The 18,884-nt window shown below is 36.6% G+C and overlaps 1 protein-coding gene across 48 annotated transcripts in view; it reads left to right on the top strand.

The window, feature by feature from the left end:
• The window catches only part of EYA4 (EYA transcriptional coactivator and phosphatase 4), a 147,998-nt gene that overhangs the window by 104,014 nt on the left and 25,100 nt on the right, over positions 1-18,884 (top strand). For 28 of the 48 annotated variants that reach the window (XR_014944842.1, XR_014944840.1, XR_014944837.1 and 25 more), the window contains 7 exons: positions 5,079-5,145; positions 7,086-7,228; positions 7,370-7,513; positions 8,466-8,545; positions 8,890-9,073; positions 16,879-17,015; positions 18,237-18,320. Coding sequence is in view for 40 of the 48 variants with exons in the window: in XM_085543614.1 (XP_085399740.1) it covers positions 5,079-5,145; positions 7,086-7,228; positions 7,370-7,513; positions 8,466-8,545; positions 8,890-9,073; positions 16,879-17,015; positions 18,237-18,320 (839 nt within the window). In the remaining 8 variants the exon portion in view is untranslated. Of the gene's footprint in view, positions 1-5,078; positions 5,146-7,085; positions 7,229-7,369; positions 7,514-8,465; positions 8,546-8,889; positions 9,074-16,878; positions 17,016-18,236; positions 18,321-18,884 lie in introns of those variants that run through there. The other 20 variants (XR_014944843.1, XM_085543611.1, XM_015858460.3 and 17 more) reach the window with 5 other exon arrangements.

Here is an 18,884-nt window from a genome sequence, read left to right as displayed (position 1 = left end):
AAAAATCAGCTGCTTTTTTCCTTTTTTTTTTTTTTTCTCTTCCTTCTCCCCCTCTCCCATGACTATTGTTCCTCTGCCCTAAAATATTATAAGCAATAAGTAATGTTACAAGTACAGGTTATAAAATGTCCGTGTATATATGAGCTTGGCATTGTTGGTGAAATTTTATCAGTTTGTGCCATGTATTTAAGACATCTGAGCTGAATCCCATGCATAAAACGTGGCTAAGGCAAAATTTTCAGAAAGGAGATGCCAAAAATTGCAGTCCTGTGTTCATGCTTAGTTGCCTAAACAAAAGCTTGATTTCACAGGATGCCATTCACCCTTGGCTTTCACTGGCTGCATAAGAAGTGTTTAGATATCTGCACTTTAAAGATTTGGAAAGGATGCCACCAAAAGTGAAGGCATTTGAGCTTTACAGTCTTTTTTGTCCATTAGCTACCTACATATTCAAATGAAAAATGACCCCAGTTCTCATTGTAGGCCACAAACTCAGATATTGAGTATGATCACTCACAGTGGGAAATCAGTAGTCTGCCTATCATAGTGATTAGCAGTCTCCATCATCATATGTGAGGCAGGACTGCTTTCATAACCTGCTGAGCCTTTCATAAAGCATAAATCCATTCCTTGTCCTTTATTAGTATTTGCAATTGGGACAATTTTATCAGTTATGTGGCAGAAATGGTGAAAAACAATATAAACTCACACTAAGTATTCATCTGACTTTTTAACCTAAGTGAAGATTTGGGATGTTTAATGTGTTGCCAAAAACAATCAGCACTAACTAATAGAAAGATGCCTTTTTAAACAAATCAGCTGCAACTGAAAAAAAGATGAACCTTTTAGCTCAGGGTAACAAGGTAGTCATTCTGTACACCCTCTTCCTCCTCCTTTTTCTTCAAAGGCTGGCAGTTGGTAATTATTATCACTACACTCAATTTGAATCTTTGCAATCCTGTAGCAGATTCTAGTAGGGGTGGATACTTACAGGTTCTGAAGAATTGCAGAACAGTCTTAAATTGAGTAACTTTATGCTCCAAGAATTTGTTACAGCTGCTTTATTGGGAATGCATGCTTTTTTATGTTTAAATTCCTTAGGATACTGGATTAATTTGGGATATATAATATCGGTTTATAATTGTAATGGAGCAGAAAGAAATGTCTTAAGTTCTAGTCATCTTTGTTACTTATGACTTTCTACATGCAAAAAAGGATATAAAAAAATTCAGAGGGCTATAAAGATAAGGTTAGGAAGGAAATTTGTTGTTTAAATGAAATCCCTCTAACCTAACTCTTCACATAGATTTTTCCAGATGATTAATGAAAAAATGAAATTCTTGCCTGTGTTGATTTGATGAACCAGCACATGCTATCAGCATGATTTCTGGTTATATCAGCTCTCCACAGCCACCTTCACCAGTTGAACTAACAGGGTAAATAGTGAGTGCTGGCTGCCACCTTTTCTGTGGATCAAGATTTGTTAGGTTGGGAACATGTCCCCAGTGATGTATCAAGCCTCAGCTCTCCCAAGCTTTATTGCTGGAAGTGTTCCTCAGAGGGTATAGTTACATCTGCTTTTCTTATCTCTCTCATTTCCTCTTTCTATTCTGTCATGTTCATATTTACTGCAACCTTTGTCTCTCAATTTCAGCCAGCTCTAGTCTGCAGTGTCTTTTCCCAGCCAGAACCTTCATTCCTCAAACCAGTTGCTACCCCATACTCAAACTTAGAGCCCAGGAGGCTCTTCTCTTATGCATCTGTTCGCAGGCCTCACTGCCTTTTCTGAAACTTCACCTTCCACATTTTCCTCCAGAGGACATCCCTCCCTGTGGGATGGAGACTGGAGATTCTGGGACCCTGCATTGTTCAGATCAGCCAGAACTTCCACTTCTGGAGAAAGTGGGCCCACTGTACAGCGAATTTACCTACCAAGTTCTGCACTGTGCTTCTTCAGGGCATGTGCAAAATGTGACTATTGTTTTTCAGAAGTGTGCAGCTTGATGGCTTTTCACTTGAGAAATCAAGGGTATTTATTATACCTGTCTAGAGAGAAGTCCATTAGTAAAGTCAAGTAATGAAATCTCAGACATACTTGAGTTTTCCAGAGAGGACACAGTTCTGTTTTTCTCATAAATAGCAAAATATAATGGTGACTAGCCCATTCTTATAAATGGCTACAGAAAGCTATGCTTAGAAAGTTATAAAAATGTTATAAAGTATGTAACATCCTGCCTCTACCACTTCCACTACTGCTAGTCCTCCCCACTGAAAGAAAAGAAGGGTTAGGAGGATAATTGTGAAAACAGTGACAACTGTTTGATTAACCACAGAATTACCATTCTGAGCTGTGAGATATGATATAGTTCATTTGTGATACATAGTTGTAATATTCTTGTATACCAGGTCTTATACACTGTGTTTCTCAAATATCCCATGTCCTAAAGTGCAGTGCAAAAACAGATGTGAAAAGCTGCCAGAGAAAGAGTAAAATGAAAAGGCTTTTTATTGGAATGGTACACGATTTGTTTTTTGGTTTTTTTTTATTTATTTACTTATACATACATACATATATATATATTTAATATATATATATATATTTCTGCATATATATATCTGCAGAAATAATTTAAAAAGTAGGCAGAACAGTTTTTTTTCTGAAAAACATTAGTTTTTTATAACTAAAGTTAGCTAAATAAATTGTCCTTCCTTCCTTCCTTCCTTCCTTCCTTCCTTCCTTCCTTCCTTCCTTCCTTCCTTCCTTCCTTCCTTCCTTCCTTCCTTCCTTCCTTCCTTCCTTCCTTCCTTCCTTCCTTCCTTCCTTCCTTCCTTCCTTCCTTCCTTCCTTCCTTCCTTCCTTCCTTCCTTCCTTCCTTCCTTCCTTCCTTCCTTCCTTCCTTCCTTCCTTCCTTCCTTCCTTCCTTCCTTCCTTCCTTCCTTCCTTCCTTCCTTCCTTCCTTCCTTCCTTCCTTCCTTCCTTCCTTCCTTCCTTCCTTCCTTCCTTCCTTCCTTCCTTCCTTCCTTCCTTCCTTCCTTCCTTCCTTCCTTCCTTCCTTCCTTCCTTCCTTCCTTCCTTCCTTCCTTCCTTCCTTCCTTCCTCCCTTCCTTCCTCCCTTCCTTCCTCCCTTCCTTCCTCCCTTCCTCCCTTCCTCCCTTCCTCCCTTCCTCCCTCCCTCCCTCCCTCCCTATCTTCCTTCCTCCCTCCCTCCCTTCAATCCCTTCCCTCCCTTCCCTCCCTTCCCTCCCTCTTTCTCTCTCTCTTTCTTTCTCTCTCTCTTTCTGTTTCTCTCTCTTTTTTGGTAGTTTATGCCCACTGTAGTAGAATGGTAAATGTGCTTTAACCAAATTGATTAATTGAGTGATGTGTCATTCAGCAAACAATAGACAAAAGTGGAACAGTATGGTCGAAAAAGATCTGATAAGCTGGTAATGGACCATGAAAGTTCCTTGCCCTGGGAATCACTGAGGTCATTCTGTTAGCTATTGTTTGTCTTCAGAAAGGTCACAGTGATAGAACAGGCAAGACTAATTACTCTTTAAGAGTTAAATAAATAACAGCATCCTTTAGGGTTTATGAGCTGTTTATGTTTATATATACAGCAATACATTCATTTAATTCTTAAAATATCTTTATGCACACTATGGCTTAGCTTGAACCATTGGAAGGCGGATATTCTTGGAGAAGAGTATCCAATAATATTAAATTCAGCAGATTTCCTTCGTAGATTATCCCTTAATATCTTTTCAGACAGCAACTCTTTTATGAGTTCTGGTAGCACGTGTTCCAAAAATCATCCAATTCCTCATTTTCAAGCTATTCGCAACTTCACATTTAAAACAGAAGCTAATGTGTTGTGGCTTTTTTTTCCTACTGGATTTTCCTCTTAAAATCCTGCAGGTTCTAAATGTGTTTAAACTAGCTTCAGAAATATGAAGTTCTGCATATGGTCAAAGGAATAGATCTCAAAGTTGTTAATTACACCTGGATGTAGACGTATATCATGTTTCATAAAATAGTTAGGAACCTAAACCTATTTGTCACTTATATAATTCTGAAAGTTCATCTCTACTACCATTATGAACAACTCAGGAAGAGGGTACACTTTGAAGTACAACTATGATTGATTAGACTAAAGAAATTCCAGTGCTTCGTTGTGTACTACTTTAATCTTTTGCAAAGTGAATGAACAGCAGATGGCCTAATAAAGACACTCTGTATGTTTGCCCAGTATGGATTTGCTCTGAAGGGATTGGTTCAACACTTTAGAGTACATATATTTGGAATACATCTGTCTTAGTCAAGACAGATGGCTAAAAGAAAGAGAAACTTCCAAACACTTGGAATTAATCCAGCATGAGCACTGCTTTTGAATGAAATTTTAATGGGATATGACTGTTGTTCTGTTGGTTTTCTTGGAGGAATGCAGCAGTTCATAGTGTAGACATATATAATTTTGATGGCTACTGTACATAACTGTTTCTGCTTACTTGTGAAATACAGCTATTTTTGGTAGTGTCTGTGTTCCAATCAGCCTGTTGATAAGGAGGAGTATTCATTTCCTAGCGGTCAGTTGGGTATGTCTCATCATGTAAGCTAACTAAAATTGATCGCACCTATATGGAACACTATTAATACTATGCAGTATTAAATTTAAACTCGTTAATGTGAGACTTTAAAAGTATATGCATGTTTTTTCAATCTCATGAAATGCCGTATGTTAAATCACAAGTTGCCTTTTAACTACTAATTTTAATACAGTGTGCAAATTTGAAACATCTATTGTGTGTGGATCACAGATCATGTGTGAATTATATATGCCTGTGCAGTAAATTCAGAAGTATGCCAGTTAAGCTCAAAATGCTCATGGAAACTGAGGAGTTCAGTAGAACAATGAATAAACGAAAATTTGCCAATCATTTTAGTTTGTGAATTAAGATATTACAGTTGAGGTGACTGTTGTGTAAAAGCTGTCAATTTCAATCATATTTTCTGCTGACATGATTGTGTTAGTATTTAGACTAGCTATATTCATCTCACGCTGTTTTTAACTGTTCTACTCTTGTTTTCTGTTTTGCAGTAATAACAAGTAGTGGCTATAGCCCAAGATCAGCGCACCAGTACTCTCCGCAGATATATCCCTCCAAGTTAGTGCCTGTCCCTCTTGTAATCGCATATAGGGAACTGACCTTGGTTGTAGGCAGTTCTCTTGTTTGCTGCAAACATACACTGATCAGCAGAAGAAAGAGAGAGAAAGAAAAATACTTAAGCCTCTGCAATGAATCCACTACAATTCTATGTCCTTTTTGTTTGTTTGGTTTTTTTTCTCTCATGTCTGCAGAGTAAGATCCTACTTTGTGCAATACTGTATTGCTGCACAAGAAATACCTTTTGAGTTTCTACAAACAGTGGAAGGAAAAAAAAAGTAGACTGAGGCTCTCATGCATCATCATTTTAACAGTGCTGGCATTACACACAGGCATATTTTGAGGAAGAGTTTATATTTAGAAATCACAATTGCATGTGCAAGACACATACTTAAGGGTAACCATGTCATAGACTGTTCCAGTACCTGCGTTGCCAAATTGTTCCCAACATTCCAGAATTATGAACCGCCCTTTCCTCCTCCAATATTGTAAGGTTTAAATATCAAACAAAGTAAACTGGCTTAGATTCAATCTCTCTCTTTCTCTCTTTAAAGAAATATAAATAAATAAAAATTAAAAAAGAAAAAAAAAGTAGTGTTTATTGATATATTTGTTTATTTATTTAGAAACCAGCAGGGATTGTTATGGCTAGGAAATTTCTTCCTTTTTTTAACTTCATGGAAAGTACTTAAGATTTTTTTATGAAACTGCTGTAACTGGCAGCCTAGTGACCTACTTGACCTGTAATGTTGTACACAAGTATCTTTGATTTCAGTATACCATCTTTACGTATGTGACATTGAAATTTGATACAGAGAAAGTATTAAAACTATACCTCATTAGTCTTTTTAAATTTTTTTCACCAAATATTTATTTGTATCATGTTAGCCAGCATTTATTGATAGAGAAAGTAGGTGTCTAAACTAAAACCATTCTTCCTTAATCCACTTAAGATGAGTTTTGGCAGACTATATTAGATATGTTTGGCCAAATGCATTACAAGGTTTAATAGATTTTTTTTTAATCTACTGTAATAATTTATTGGCATCTAAATTAATGAGTAATCCTTTTCTGATAGTAACCACTGCCAAATGTACTGAACTAATTAGAAAAAAGAAAAAAAAAAAAAAAAAAGAGAAATAAATTAGAATTTGCACTTTAGTCATGGCTTTTAATGACCAGGTTTCAGTAAGTGTAATTCTGCAGTGTATGTTTATTTGACTCTTGGCCCATAAAATCTTATTTGACTTACAAAACAATCCAAGACAAATGTTTCTCTGTATGTTTTTGCAACTCTGGAGGGCAAAAATTTATAACTTGATTTTATTCAATTTCTCTATAAAACCCCAGTATTTATAAATTAAATACCATTTTTATTTCCATTCTATTTTCCAAACATTTAAAGCCCTCCTGGTTAACAAAGTGTTGTGGTCCATATTTTTCATGCTTTTCTCTATGGGCACGATCCATCTCCCACTGAAGCCAGAGTCTAGATATCTGATGAAGCAGAACCATACATAGTGGGCATGAGGTAGTAGATTTAATGTTCTCCTCTTTATCTTATTTATTCTTCCTGTCCAAGTTTCCCTGCACTGGATAAAAAAGCTTGAGGAATTTTGTGATATAAGCATACTGTTCCTATCTCAAAGGGGTCAAATCCATATGTAACTGTTAGAGCAGTGGCACAGTCCACCTACACCTGGACACAGAATATTAAGAATTAAATTGTGGTGATGGGACAGCGCAGAATTTTCACAGTGCCTTGGGGAATGTGAGATGATTTTGTTTATTTAGCTTATTTCAGTGGGAGATGGAATAACTCCCATAAGAGGAGGAGTCGGCAGAATAATGAACTGCCTTTGGATACCATTTTCTTTATTGCTTGAATTAACATACAAAGTATTTGTTGCCACAGTAATGCTATTTTTCCTGATATTTAGGCCCTATCCACACATTCTTTCTACACCAGCAGCTCAAACAATGTCTGCCTATGCCGGACAAACCCAGTATTCAGGAATGCAGCAACCAGCAGTCTATACAGCCTACTCACAGACAGGACAGCCATACAGCCTACCAACTTACGGTATTTGACCTCTTATTGCTTTGTCTTCTGTAGATCTAAGATAAATGCTGACATGAACATTTTTTGTTATTTTTTTATTTTATTTTCCCCACTGTGAGAAAATATTTTAAAGAATCAGTTGAAAATTAATTTCTTATACAGATTTGGGTGTAATGTTGCCAGGCATCAAGACGGAAAGTGGGCTCTCGCAGACACAGTCACCACTGCAGAGTGGGTGCCTCAGTTACAGTCCAGGGTTTTCCACCCCACAGCCAGGCCAAACACCATATTCGTATCAGATGCCAGGTGAGTAGCCCTTGCTGTTATGTTTCATCCTTCCTTGCTGTTCTCTGTGGCCCACTGTTCCCTCATTACGTTTTCTGAACTCTTGCTAATGTGGTTGTCACACGCAACTACTTTAACCACTAATTTTTATTTATTTATCTATTTATTTTCCCCAGCATGTGCATATATATTCATTTTTTGTCATCTGCTGATCTAGATCTGGTCATGCAATGCAAGCCCCATTTGCACCTTTATTGTTTTGTGGAGCGGGACTGGCAGTGTTTGTTGTATTTACTGGGGAACACAAGTCACTTCCCTTTGTTTATATGTTTTTGAGTATGACATCCTCTGATGCTTGTTTTCCTTTTTCAAAAAAAAATACAATTTCTCTGTAAGTCATACTTAATATTTCATTTATTATGCAATTACGATGCATTTCTTTTTGTTCATTCATACTTTATTTTATCTGGATACTTTTTGATCTTTTAATCAATCTTAATCTTTTAGTCAATCTCATAAATACAATATTAATCATCTGATGTTGAAAACATAGACAAGCCTCGTAACAGATTGATCAAAAACACATAGGTCATTTAAATATTGTTAAAAAACAGATTTTTGCTTCATAAGGGAGCACTGAAGTGTTAGGCGATGAAGGAAAAAGAGAATAACAATATTTGAATGAAAGTGAGACCCTGTAATACATCGAAAAATGATTTTGTGGTCACTGCAACAACTTATTGCCGATAACTTTCTTCTATCGTGGGAAAAAAGAAGGTATGCTTATATGCATGGAAGCAGTGTTTCATTTATTTTAAAGTCTCAGTAGAATGTTTTCTTGTTGAAATGGAAAAAAAAAAAGAAATTGTTTGCTCCTTTCATTCACCAATGTCTTAACATGAAATCCTGTATTTAGAATTATATTTTTATTCAGAAACATGTTCTTGCAATGAATCATATTTTTTAATTTTAGGTTCTAGTTTTACACCATCATCCACTATTTACGCAAACAATTCTGTTTCAAATTCTACGAACTTCAGTAGTTCACAACAGGTATGAATATCAACACTTTTGTTTGTGCATTAAAAAAAATATTTCTGTAAATCCAGTGATGGAATGTTATTCCAATTTAGATTTGTTATGCTGAATTGGGCATGCTGTGGTTCAGTACTGTTTTCTGTGGAAAGCATTGAAAATCCTAGTGGAGGCCTAGTTGCATCTTTTGGGGCCTAAATACCTTATCAATCTCCCTGTAGTCTTTTAGTAAATTTCCTCAAGTTAAAATATCTAAACTAAAAGCCATCAGCTCTTTGCATAAGTCACGTGATTGCACACAGAAATATTTAATAAAGACATTATTTGTTCATCTACATACTTAACTGCTTTTGCTGTTTTAGGATTATCCATCATACACAGCTTTTGGCCAAAACCAGTATGCACAGTATTACTCAGCATCAACATATGGTGCATATATGACCTCAAATAACACAGCTGATGGCACTTCTTCATCATCATCAACCTACCAGTTACAGGAATCTCTCCCTGGCCTGACTAGTCAACCAGGTACAGATCTGCATTCAGGTGAAAACAATTTTTGTGCTTTTTTCCTGTAGTTGTATGAAGCCAAGATCTGCATATCTGCCTTGGTTTTATAGTGTTTGAAGTTTTAAACTTAAGGACAAAAAAAGCCCTTTTTGTATACTTGTTCAAGAAATGTGTGTAATTTGTTAGTTAGCTAAAATTCTGCAGTTTGAAGTTGTTTTCTTTGGAAGGAGTAGGTTGAAAAAAGCTGGTATGGTCTTGTAGTAGTAAATTTTTAACTAAGAATTTCACTTCCCCTGCTAGTGAATGCATGATACTCCACTGCCCATCTCCATATAAAGAAATGTTACTGTAAATTATTTAAACAAGATGTTGTTTGTCATTTAATTATGCTTCAATCATTCTAGCATGCCACACTTGCTAATACACAAACTTAGGTTAGTAAGAATCAGTTAATAGTACATTTCTTTATAAAATAAATAAATAAATAACAGAAATTACAAAGAGAAAGCTCCAAGGAGAAATCAGGAGACTAATTTTGCCTGCCCAACTCTGCCCCCTCGTGCATATGCGTTACAACGCAGTTATATGGTTGTGTGCTTAGGGCATCGCTGCTGGATATCTTCATTTTTCCTCCTAATAGTTGTAACTCAGTTCACAGTCATTTCCATTCTCCATTCACATCAAGCAAATGCAGATGTTAAGAAGGAATATGTTTTTGCATGCTAGATTTACTATGGGAATTTCTAAGTTCCTGAAACTCTCACCAATTTATTTTCCCACTAAAGTAAATAAACTTATGTTTTTTAAATTATGCATTGTATAGTATAGACACATGAAAATCTCTGTGGGCTGGCTTAGGTGTGTGATCCCTTAATGTGTGAAAAGAGTCTGCTTTTCATACTCAATTTCCTGCATAACTTACATTATTCCAGGAATTTCTTAAAGATCTAGCCATTTTTATGATATTTTTATGTCATAAGTAGTTCATTAACGCAGGGTGTAGCATTTATAAGAGAGGAGATGATTACCAGCTGCTTAGCATAATCCTGTCAGAGCAGTCATGTGGGGACACTGCCTTCATATGCACAGCATGGTGTAATGTTTGCCTTACCCACAGGCTGTGAGCAGTTATCAACAGACTAACAAACTAGATTTTGAATTAGAGTCTGAAAAAGGAAAGTGTTCTTTGATCATAAAATCAACTCATTGTGTAAATATTCCTAATTCTCACCCTAACAACTGAAAAATAATAAAGTAAGGCAATAAAGCTGTTGTGTTATAATAACAATTTTATACAAAGAAGGAAATACTGTGTAGGAGAGTATAGGCAAGGCCTCATACTTTGTATAAACTACTTAAATTCACTAAAAACTTTGGCAAGTTTTATGGCATGAGTTGATTTTTGTTATTTTTTTTCTGCCAGCTGTTTTCCTCTGTTAACTGATTTTTAAATGGTGCATATCTGTGCGTGCACACATCTTTGTGGTATGACGTGCAGTGGGTATGGAGGGATCATAGAATCATAGAACAGTTTGTTTTGGAAAGCACTGTAAAACCATTTAGTTCCAACCTTGCTGTCATGGGCAGGGGCACCTCCCAGTAATCCAGGTCACACACAGTCCCATTCAGCCTGGCCTTGAACACTTCCAAGAATGGAGCAACAAATTTTTGGCTAATGCATGTGCCATTGTTTTTTGATGGAAATGTAGAATAGTCTCAGAGTGGAATCTTAGGAAGAGAATCTAACCGGTATCTTAAGTGAAATTCCAACACTCGTGATAGAGCCAAATAATAAATAATCTATACTTAAAAGTATATTCATATCTGCTCTTTATCTCTGTCTTATTCTTCTACAGTTTTATTTGAGAAAATCAGGCAGCATTTTCCTTTTGCCTCTCCCTTCTTCCCCTCTCCCTTCCATTTTCTTAGAAACGCTATGTAACTGTACTGTGTGTTACAGACTCCCTTGGTATCAAATAGCACTGAAAAAAGAAAGGAATCTTACATAGCTTCAATAGATACAAAAATAATGAAGGCTGCACATCTATGAAAAAATAAATACTTTTCTCATTTGTGGATTGCTTAATCATATGAACCTTTTTTCCTGTTAAGTAGGCTGTGCATCTGAACCTAAAACCTGCCCACTCATTCCTTATTTCTACCAAGTGTTGAACTGGTCATGAGACCCTTTGTTGAGAGTGCAACACCCACTTTGAGATTACATGACATGCCTGTGCCCCTGTGTGTCACTGTAAAAATAAATTTGCATCAGTGGGATGCACTGACTTGAATCAGAGTTTCAGTACATACCATGTTCACTTGCTGTCTACTAGTCCTTCACTGCTTGATCCTAAGTTATTTCATGTGAAACCTATGATTAAACACAATAAGGCACTTCACTCTTATACCATCTTTGCTTGCTGTTAATTCACATTAACCTCTAATACTCTTTCTAATATTCTCCACATATACAGGATTTCTTGTAATAACAAAGCCCTATCGGATCAAGATTTCTTTATTTGTTAACCTAGTAAAGAAAATGAGATGAAACTTTACATAGGTATTACTCTCTGCTACTCATTCCAAGTGACAACACAGTATGTCTCTGGTCTTTGCCTCTATTAAAAATGAGGATCCTTAGTAAATGTTCGGCTTGTTCGGGGGGCTTGTGGACTGTCACTGGGCTTCTGGGATCCAGAGACAGCTACTTGCATGAAAGTCTCACTGACAGACCAGAAGTTTCAGCATTTGGTGACAGGCTGTAACATTTTCACCTGGAGAAGGATACAAATGCACACAAGCCAGTTGTAGTAGCTTTCCACCCTCATTACACATGTCAGAAGTTGTCATAGAACACTTGTTTTGACCTGTGCCCACACCTCTTTTCTCTTGCTTAAGTGGCACAGCTGTGTTTTAACAAGAAGGAGGGAATGCTTGTTCAAACTACAGGTGGGAAAAAAAGGGTCTGGATAGGAAGACCACCTCCATTTGTAACTGTGGTGCTGTAACTCCCTAACATTTAATTAGAGCTTCTAGAAGGTATCTATGGCATGGAAGTCTTCATACTGGATCTGAATCAGGGTATGAGTATGTGCATGAACATCTGTGATGAAATGGTCATTCTGTGTTCCAGTTTTGACATTTTCCTCTTGCTTTATGGAATCTCTGATGCAGCTCATAGTTCCAGTGAGAGAAGGTTATGAATTGGATTTACTAGGCATGTGTTGAATATTGGAAAAGCTAAAAAATTTCAAACATGGTAAAAAAAACTCTGTCTAACATAAGCTGCAGTAGGATCCCTTTATGAGGGTGAGGTTTTCAGTGCTCTTTGGTACTAGAATTTCTCATATTTTTTAAATGGCTGAATTTTGAATAAGTTTTTCTTCTATCAACATTGACCTGATTTCTAAAGTAAATTGAGGACCAGAAAATAAAAATAAAACTAAATTAAAAAATAATGCAGTTGCTCCTTTGGTCTGCTGTTGGTAAAAAGCAAATCAAGCAATTAAGCCTACAGTTGTTCAGAAAAACATGCACTGCAGACTTCTGCATTCTAAAATAGATGCATACCTTACATTCAAGTAAGAGACAGCTGCTCATTCTGATTTAGAGATTAGTTAATGAAATAAAGTTGGCTCTAAATATCTAGAACTTAGAAGGTACAGTAATTAGTTACAGTACTGATTAATGAATAATTATGCAATCACAATGAGTGTTCACCCAAGCAGAAGCCTGGGGCAACAGGTAATGGTGAATGTTAAGTGAAAAGTTGAAGTTACTTACTTCAGTGGTTAGATTATTTCAGAAAAAAATTTAGAACAGAGTCTTTTTATATTTTATTTTTGGTACATTAAACATGGTCATTGAGAACAGATGTTCTAGTACATTACTGTAGATTATTTTAGAAATGAGTCTTATTTTGTTGTAAAATGTTGAAATTTTCTAAATTTGAAAAAAGAAATTGTGATAAGTATGTCAATATTTATGTTCAGTTATATAGTTTTTGTCTTTCCATAGCTGGGGTTGGTTTGGGGATTTTTTTTCCACTCTGTCAGGGAATCTGAGAAGTTTTATTTTTGTACCTCTTGCATACTCAGAACTTCTTTTGAAAAGCAGGTTTTTGATGCTTATGGAATATGATTCTGAAACATCATTTTTCTACATTTTTACATTTAGAAAATTAAATTCTGCTGATCTATTTATGGGAAAAGAACTAAAGTAATGTGACCTTATTGATCTCCCCAGTGCCTGTGGTGTCCTTACTGACATCAACACTGTGCTGGGAATAGAAATGATTAGTCAACAAGAACTTGTAAGGGGACAAAGTAAAAACACCAAGGAAACATTATTCAGTAGACATTATTATTGCTGCTTAATTTCTTTATCATTTTTTTCTCTGATAGGAGTTTCAGCTGAAAGAGAAAATACTTCAGAATATAAATAATGCTTTTTCCAAATCAGGAAAGAAGTATCTTGAAGATGGCATCTGGAATAAATTCTCAAACTACTTTTCTGAAGATCTCTTCTTAGCTGTTGCCTGAAAGTTTGTCTGTATTCTGCACAAGCAGAGACACAGATTGATATTGCAACACTGAAGTCATGTGATCTAGTTTGAGAACAAAGTAGTACGATCATCTACTTCCATGTGATAGCAGGATGACTTGAGTACTTTTCCAGGAAAGGAGAGAGAGGGATTTGATTTCCTTGTTTCATGAAGAATTCACTGTCTTCCACTTGAGTATGCAGGGATTAGAATTCTGAGTCATGAAAATGTCTTTGTACTTTCAAATGATAAATGTGCCATGGAGAGGGCAATGGATTCCAGATATATCCTTCTTCCAGGTATAAGGACTACTCCAAAAGTAGTCTGTTTTATTATGTTGGCCCACAACATCAGGGGATGTTGGTGGTAAGGCAGTAGAGAGTGAATCTTCCCATCAGTATTCTTTTACATTTTGCTGCTGTGTGACCAATGATAGCAGAGGGGCAGTTTGATAGAATGACATCCAACATGGAAGTGCATATAAAGCAAAACTGTAGAACTGAATTCCTCAAAAAATTGTCATTTATCCACATTCATTGATGCTTGCTGAACATTTATGGATTTATGCACAGTGAGGTGGCAGGTGGTATGTTTCAGCAGTGGCAAGAGTGGCATGATAGATAAGTCACTTTCTGGGCAGCCACGCACAGATATCATACCATGAAATTAATGGCATCCTGACTGGCTCATCTGAGCACATCAATAGATTATGACCAGAGAACTATGTACAGAGCTGAATATCAGCTTCATTGCATTTGAAATGAAATATTGCAAAGTTTTTGCATCATTGCATCAAAATTGCATCATTGAAATATTGCAAAGTTTTTGCCACATGGGTCCCAGGAATGCTCACAGAGGAACAGAAAGAGCACCATATGCAAGTTCATCAGGGCCTACTTAAACAAAGTGAGGCTGAAGGTGGCAGTTTCCTGATCACATCATCACCAGTGACAAGTCGTGGTGACACCATTACAAGCCAGAGTCATAACGGCAGTCTGTTGAGTGGTGACAAGTGAATTTAAGGCACAATCCTCAGTAGATAGTGACGTGCACTGTCTTTCAGGTTGAGAAAGGGATGACTAGTCTGGATTTCCTGTATTCTAGATGAACAGTCTACTCTGATTTCTACATTTGGATAAAGGGCCTGGAGCATTTCTCTTATGAGGAAAGGATCTGTTTAGCCCTGGGGAAAAAAAAAAAAAAAATCTGATGGGGGAACTGATTAAAATTTGTAAATATATAAAGTAAGGTGGAAGGCAAATGAATGAGACCTTTATCTTGCAATACAATAATGTCAGGCCCCAAACCAGTTTGAAGAGCATGTTGCCAGTAGTTTTGGCTGGACTGTCCGACCATGCCCACCATATAGTCAGGATTTGGAACCTGATTTCCACCTGTTTGGGCCAATGAAAGATGGATTTCATGGGCAACATTTTCCTGACAACCCTGTAGAGTATCTTTGAAACAGTGTCACCTTCACTGGTGGAAATTTTTATGAGCACAGTGTGTAAATTCTTCTTCATCACTGGAGAAAGCTTAAAGTGAATGGTGGCAACTATGCTGAAAAATAGCTTTTTTTGTAGCTGATTGATGATGATTGTTCAATCAAATATTGTTATTGTGCTCTCCGTATCTGCTGTCTTTCTGTGAAAATAAGTAGGAGGCATCACTTTTGGAGCAGTCTATGTATATGTCATAACCAAGAGGCTTAGGAACTAATTTTCTTCATGTTCTCCACTGTCTTGCAGTCCTGAATTCCTCCCTCATAAGAGCTAGAGTTCTTTCTCAGGAAGGTGAAATTATGGTCTTAAATCTAATTCTTCCAAGAAATACAACAGTACTTTATTCCAGTTGAGATATATAAATATAACTTCCTAGTATATTTGTTTTAATAATCTTCTATATGTGGTTCATTGTAGGGTATAAATAAATGATGAAAGAGGTGAAGAATTTAACCACTGAATTATATTGCACACCAATTCTCATTTGAGATTGCAGTCTATTTATTTCTTCTTACATCCCTCTAGACTAGAATTGTTCTCTTCTTTGTTCAGGAGGGAGACAAAAGTGAATGACTCTGGAAAGACTGTAGAAACATTTAATCATTTAAGTTGGAAGGGACTTCTGCATACCTTTTGGTTGAGCCAACTTAGATCACACTGCTCAGGGCTGTGTCCAGTGGAGTTCTGAGTATCTCTGAGGATGGAGAATACATAATCTCTGTGAGTCTGTCCCAGGATTTGACTACTCTCACAGAGAACTTCTTTTTGTACCTAAAAGGAATATCCGCTGATGTAATTTCTATATTTTCTTTATTGTCCTTTCTCTGTCCAGCTCTCTGAAAAGTCCGTCTTCATTTCCTCCTGTGTGCTCCAGCTCTTCAGCTGTCATGGTGGCCCTCACCTGGGCAAACTACACTTTTTTAATCTCTCTCTTACACTTGGCATCCCAAAACTAGACATCTTTCCAGGCATGGTTTTGCACATTCTTAATGAAGCAGAAAAATCATTCTTCTTGATCATTTCCTCTGTTTCCTGGTGGACCTTGGTGATTTTAGCAACCTTCTTTACTAAAAATATATGTACTTCAGATCAGATATCTGACAGATGATTCCTGGGAAATTTGATTTGCAGAAAATTGAATGTTAGACAGTTGCTGATAATTAGAGAAGGATGATCAGACTGCAACAATTATGGCTTTACACTTTTTCTGATAGTAACTGGAATATTGCACTTAATACTGTGACTTTTCTCTGCCGGTTTAGGGGCAGTGGCAAAGTAGAAAAAAAAAAAAAATTAAAAATCTACTAAATAGAGAGTGACATGGGAGAGGGAGATGAAGCAGTCCTAATAACCTGATATGTGGAGGAGTACCCAAGGTTGCTCTGGTTAAAACTACACAGGACTTCGAAATAAGTCCAGCTGAACTCTGAACATGGCGAAGGAACTACTTCAGCTGAAAGGAACTTTTATGTTTTGGTAACTCTTTAGTATGAATTCTGAAATACATCCTCCTTGTATCTGTGAATATTTTGCATGTGCTTATGTGTAGTTATGTATATGTCTGCACATATCTATGCAGCATTTTAATCTCTCTCTGCTTAGGTTTATAACATTTCCTTTGCAAAGTCAAAAGTGTCCACTGCATCTGTAGATTCCTTTTACATGGAAATTTCATGCAACTAATTTAGGTGCATCTTGGAAATGAGTTTGCATACAGATATGTCTAGCCATGGAAAAACAAAGTTTATTATTGAAAAACTGAGCACTAATTTTGCCACAAATGGTTGACTTTACAGGGGAGTTTGACACAGTACAGAGCCCCTCCACGCCAATCAAAGATCTTGATGAGAGAACATGTAGGAGTTCTGGGTCAAAGTCTCGGGGTAGAGGGCGGAAGAATAATCCATCACCCCCTCCGGACAGTGACTTGGAGGTATGTTTGCAGTAATTGATGAATGGTAATGTGGAAGTTTCTTCTGATGAAATGTAAATTCTGAAAAGTACAGCTGTGGAAATAGCTTAAGGCATTTTAGAAAACATCATGCACTCCATGTCAGTAACCGAATGTAACAGACATTAGTGGCTGCTTTAACATACACATGCAATGAGACATTACTCTTCTCTACAACAAAGTTAGAAAAGTAAATGTGATTAAATTTTCCACACTTTAGCTTTAAGATTGTGGATCTTTCAGTTTTTTGTGCAATAAATGCACAGAACTGTTTAATCAAAAAGCTGTTTGGTGTTTTTTTTTGTTTGTTTGTTTGTTTTTGGTTTTTTTTTTTTGTTTTTTTGAAATAGGAAATATCAAATATGTTGCTCAGCATTACGAAGTTCATTTAAGAATATAGTATAAATATGCAGGATCATCTGGCCATAGTGTTTCAATACTTATCCAGAGGTCTCTGTGTTGTAGCAAATATCACTGGATTTCAGCAAGGCAGCTGACACCAATGAAGTTATGGCTATACTTAAGCATGTGCAATTTTGGTGCCTCGGCGAAGAAATATATCTACCTAATATATGGTGTGATGATGTAAAACACAGGTGACCTCTTAGCAGTGGGTAATTATAGTCTTATTACTCTTACATTAGCAGCACGCAGCCTTAATGTGACAGGAGGAGAAGAAAGCTTGGTGCCCATATGTGAAGCACTGGCATCAGAGGAAAGTGCTGCTTGCTTATGTACTGTGCTTCCTGCCTCTCAGAAAAACTGTTATCAATTTATTTTAGTATCTTACGCTGTGATTTAAAACCCACATGGTATTCTGTACTTTTATACAAGACGTGGTTTTGGCTGTGCAGCAGAAATGAACAGGCGTAAATCATTAAGACTTTCAAAGAAGTATCTTAAAGTACAATATATTTTTAACTATTTTGTTTGATATTCCCCTCGCCCCCCAAATCTTCTTTCTGATCTCTGTGTTATGCAACTTGTTTAAAATGAAGAATAAGAAATGGTTGAGCAGTTTAAGTTTTGCAGTACTTCTGACTTCTTATCAATAGATGCACAATATTCTATTCTTGACAATTTTCAGAGGAAACCTGATTAATTAAGTTACAATTAAAGATGACTTTTAGCCACCTTGAGTGGGATGGTGAGGGCACTTTGATGTTATTTATTTATTAATATTATCTCTACTTCTGTTTTCAGCGTGTATTTGTTTGGGATTTGGATGAAACAATCATAGTTTTTCATTCACTGCTTACAGGATCCTATGCACAAAAGTATGGCAAGGTATGTGATCCACACATTACTTGCTGATTCACTGTAGCAAGATGTCAAAGCTGTACGCGTACATGTTTTTACACATACATGGTTTTAAAATAGCTGGAGTGAAGTGAGAGGAGAAGCATACAGTAAATCCCATTTTCAGATGGTTAATGTGAAAAAGCTAGGGAAGAAATGAGACACAGAATATAAGCATAATACATAAATCTGGACTGAAGCAGATGTTACAAATGAGTGAGGAGTTTATAGAGGAACAAGGATGAGCTTACTGAGGTAGGTAGGAAGAGACATTCCACAGAGATGATATATTCAATGGGCAACTGAAAACAACTAACAGTATTTGGATGTGTAGAGGAAGAAATAAGAAATGGGAGCGGTGGGTGAATATACAGGGAAACTGATGAATCAGAAAGAGTAAGACGGTTTAAATGACAGCTGTAGATGTTTTTCTTTGATCCTCCAGCTTTTCCATTGCATCTTCAGGCCCTTGACTGGCTCTAAATGAGTAATGCAAGGGAGTGAACTCCTCTCCCTACAAGATAGTTGCATTCATCCTCTCCACTGCAAGGA

Source organism: Coturnix japonica, chromosome 3, assembly GCF_054131305.1.
Source record: "Coturnix japonica strain WE chromosome 3, WE-NBRP24, whole genome shotgun sequence".
Lineage (NCBI taxonomy): Eukaryota > Metazoa > Chordata > Aves > Galliformes > Phasianidae > Coturnix > Coturnix japonica.
The sequence above is the reverse complement of the archived record's forward strand: the minus strand, read 5'-3'. Positions and strand labels throughout refer to the sequence as shown.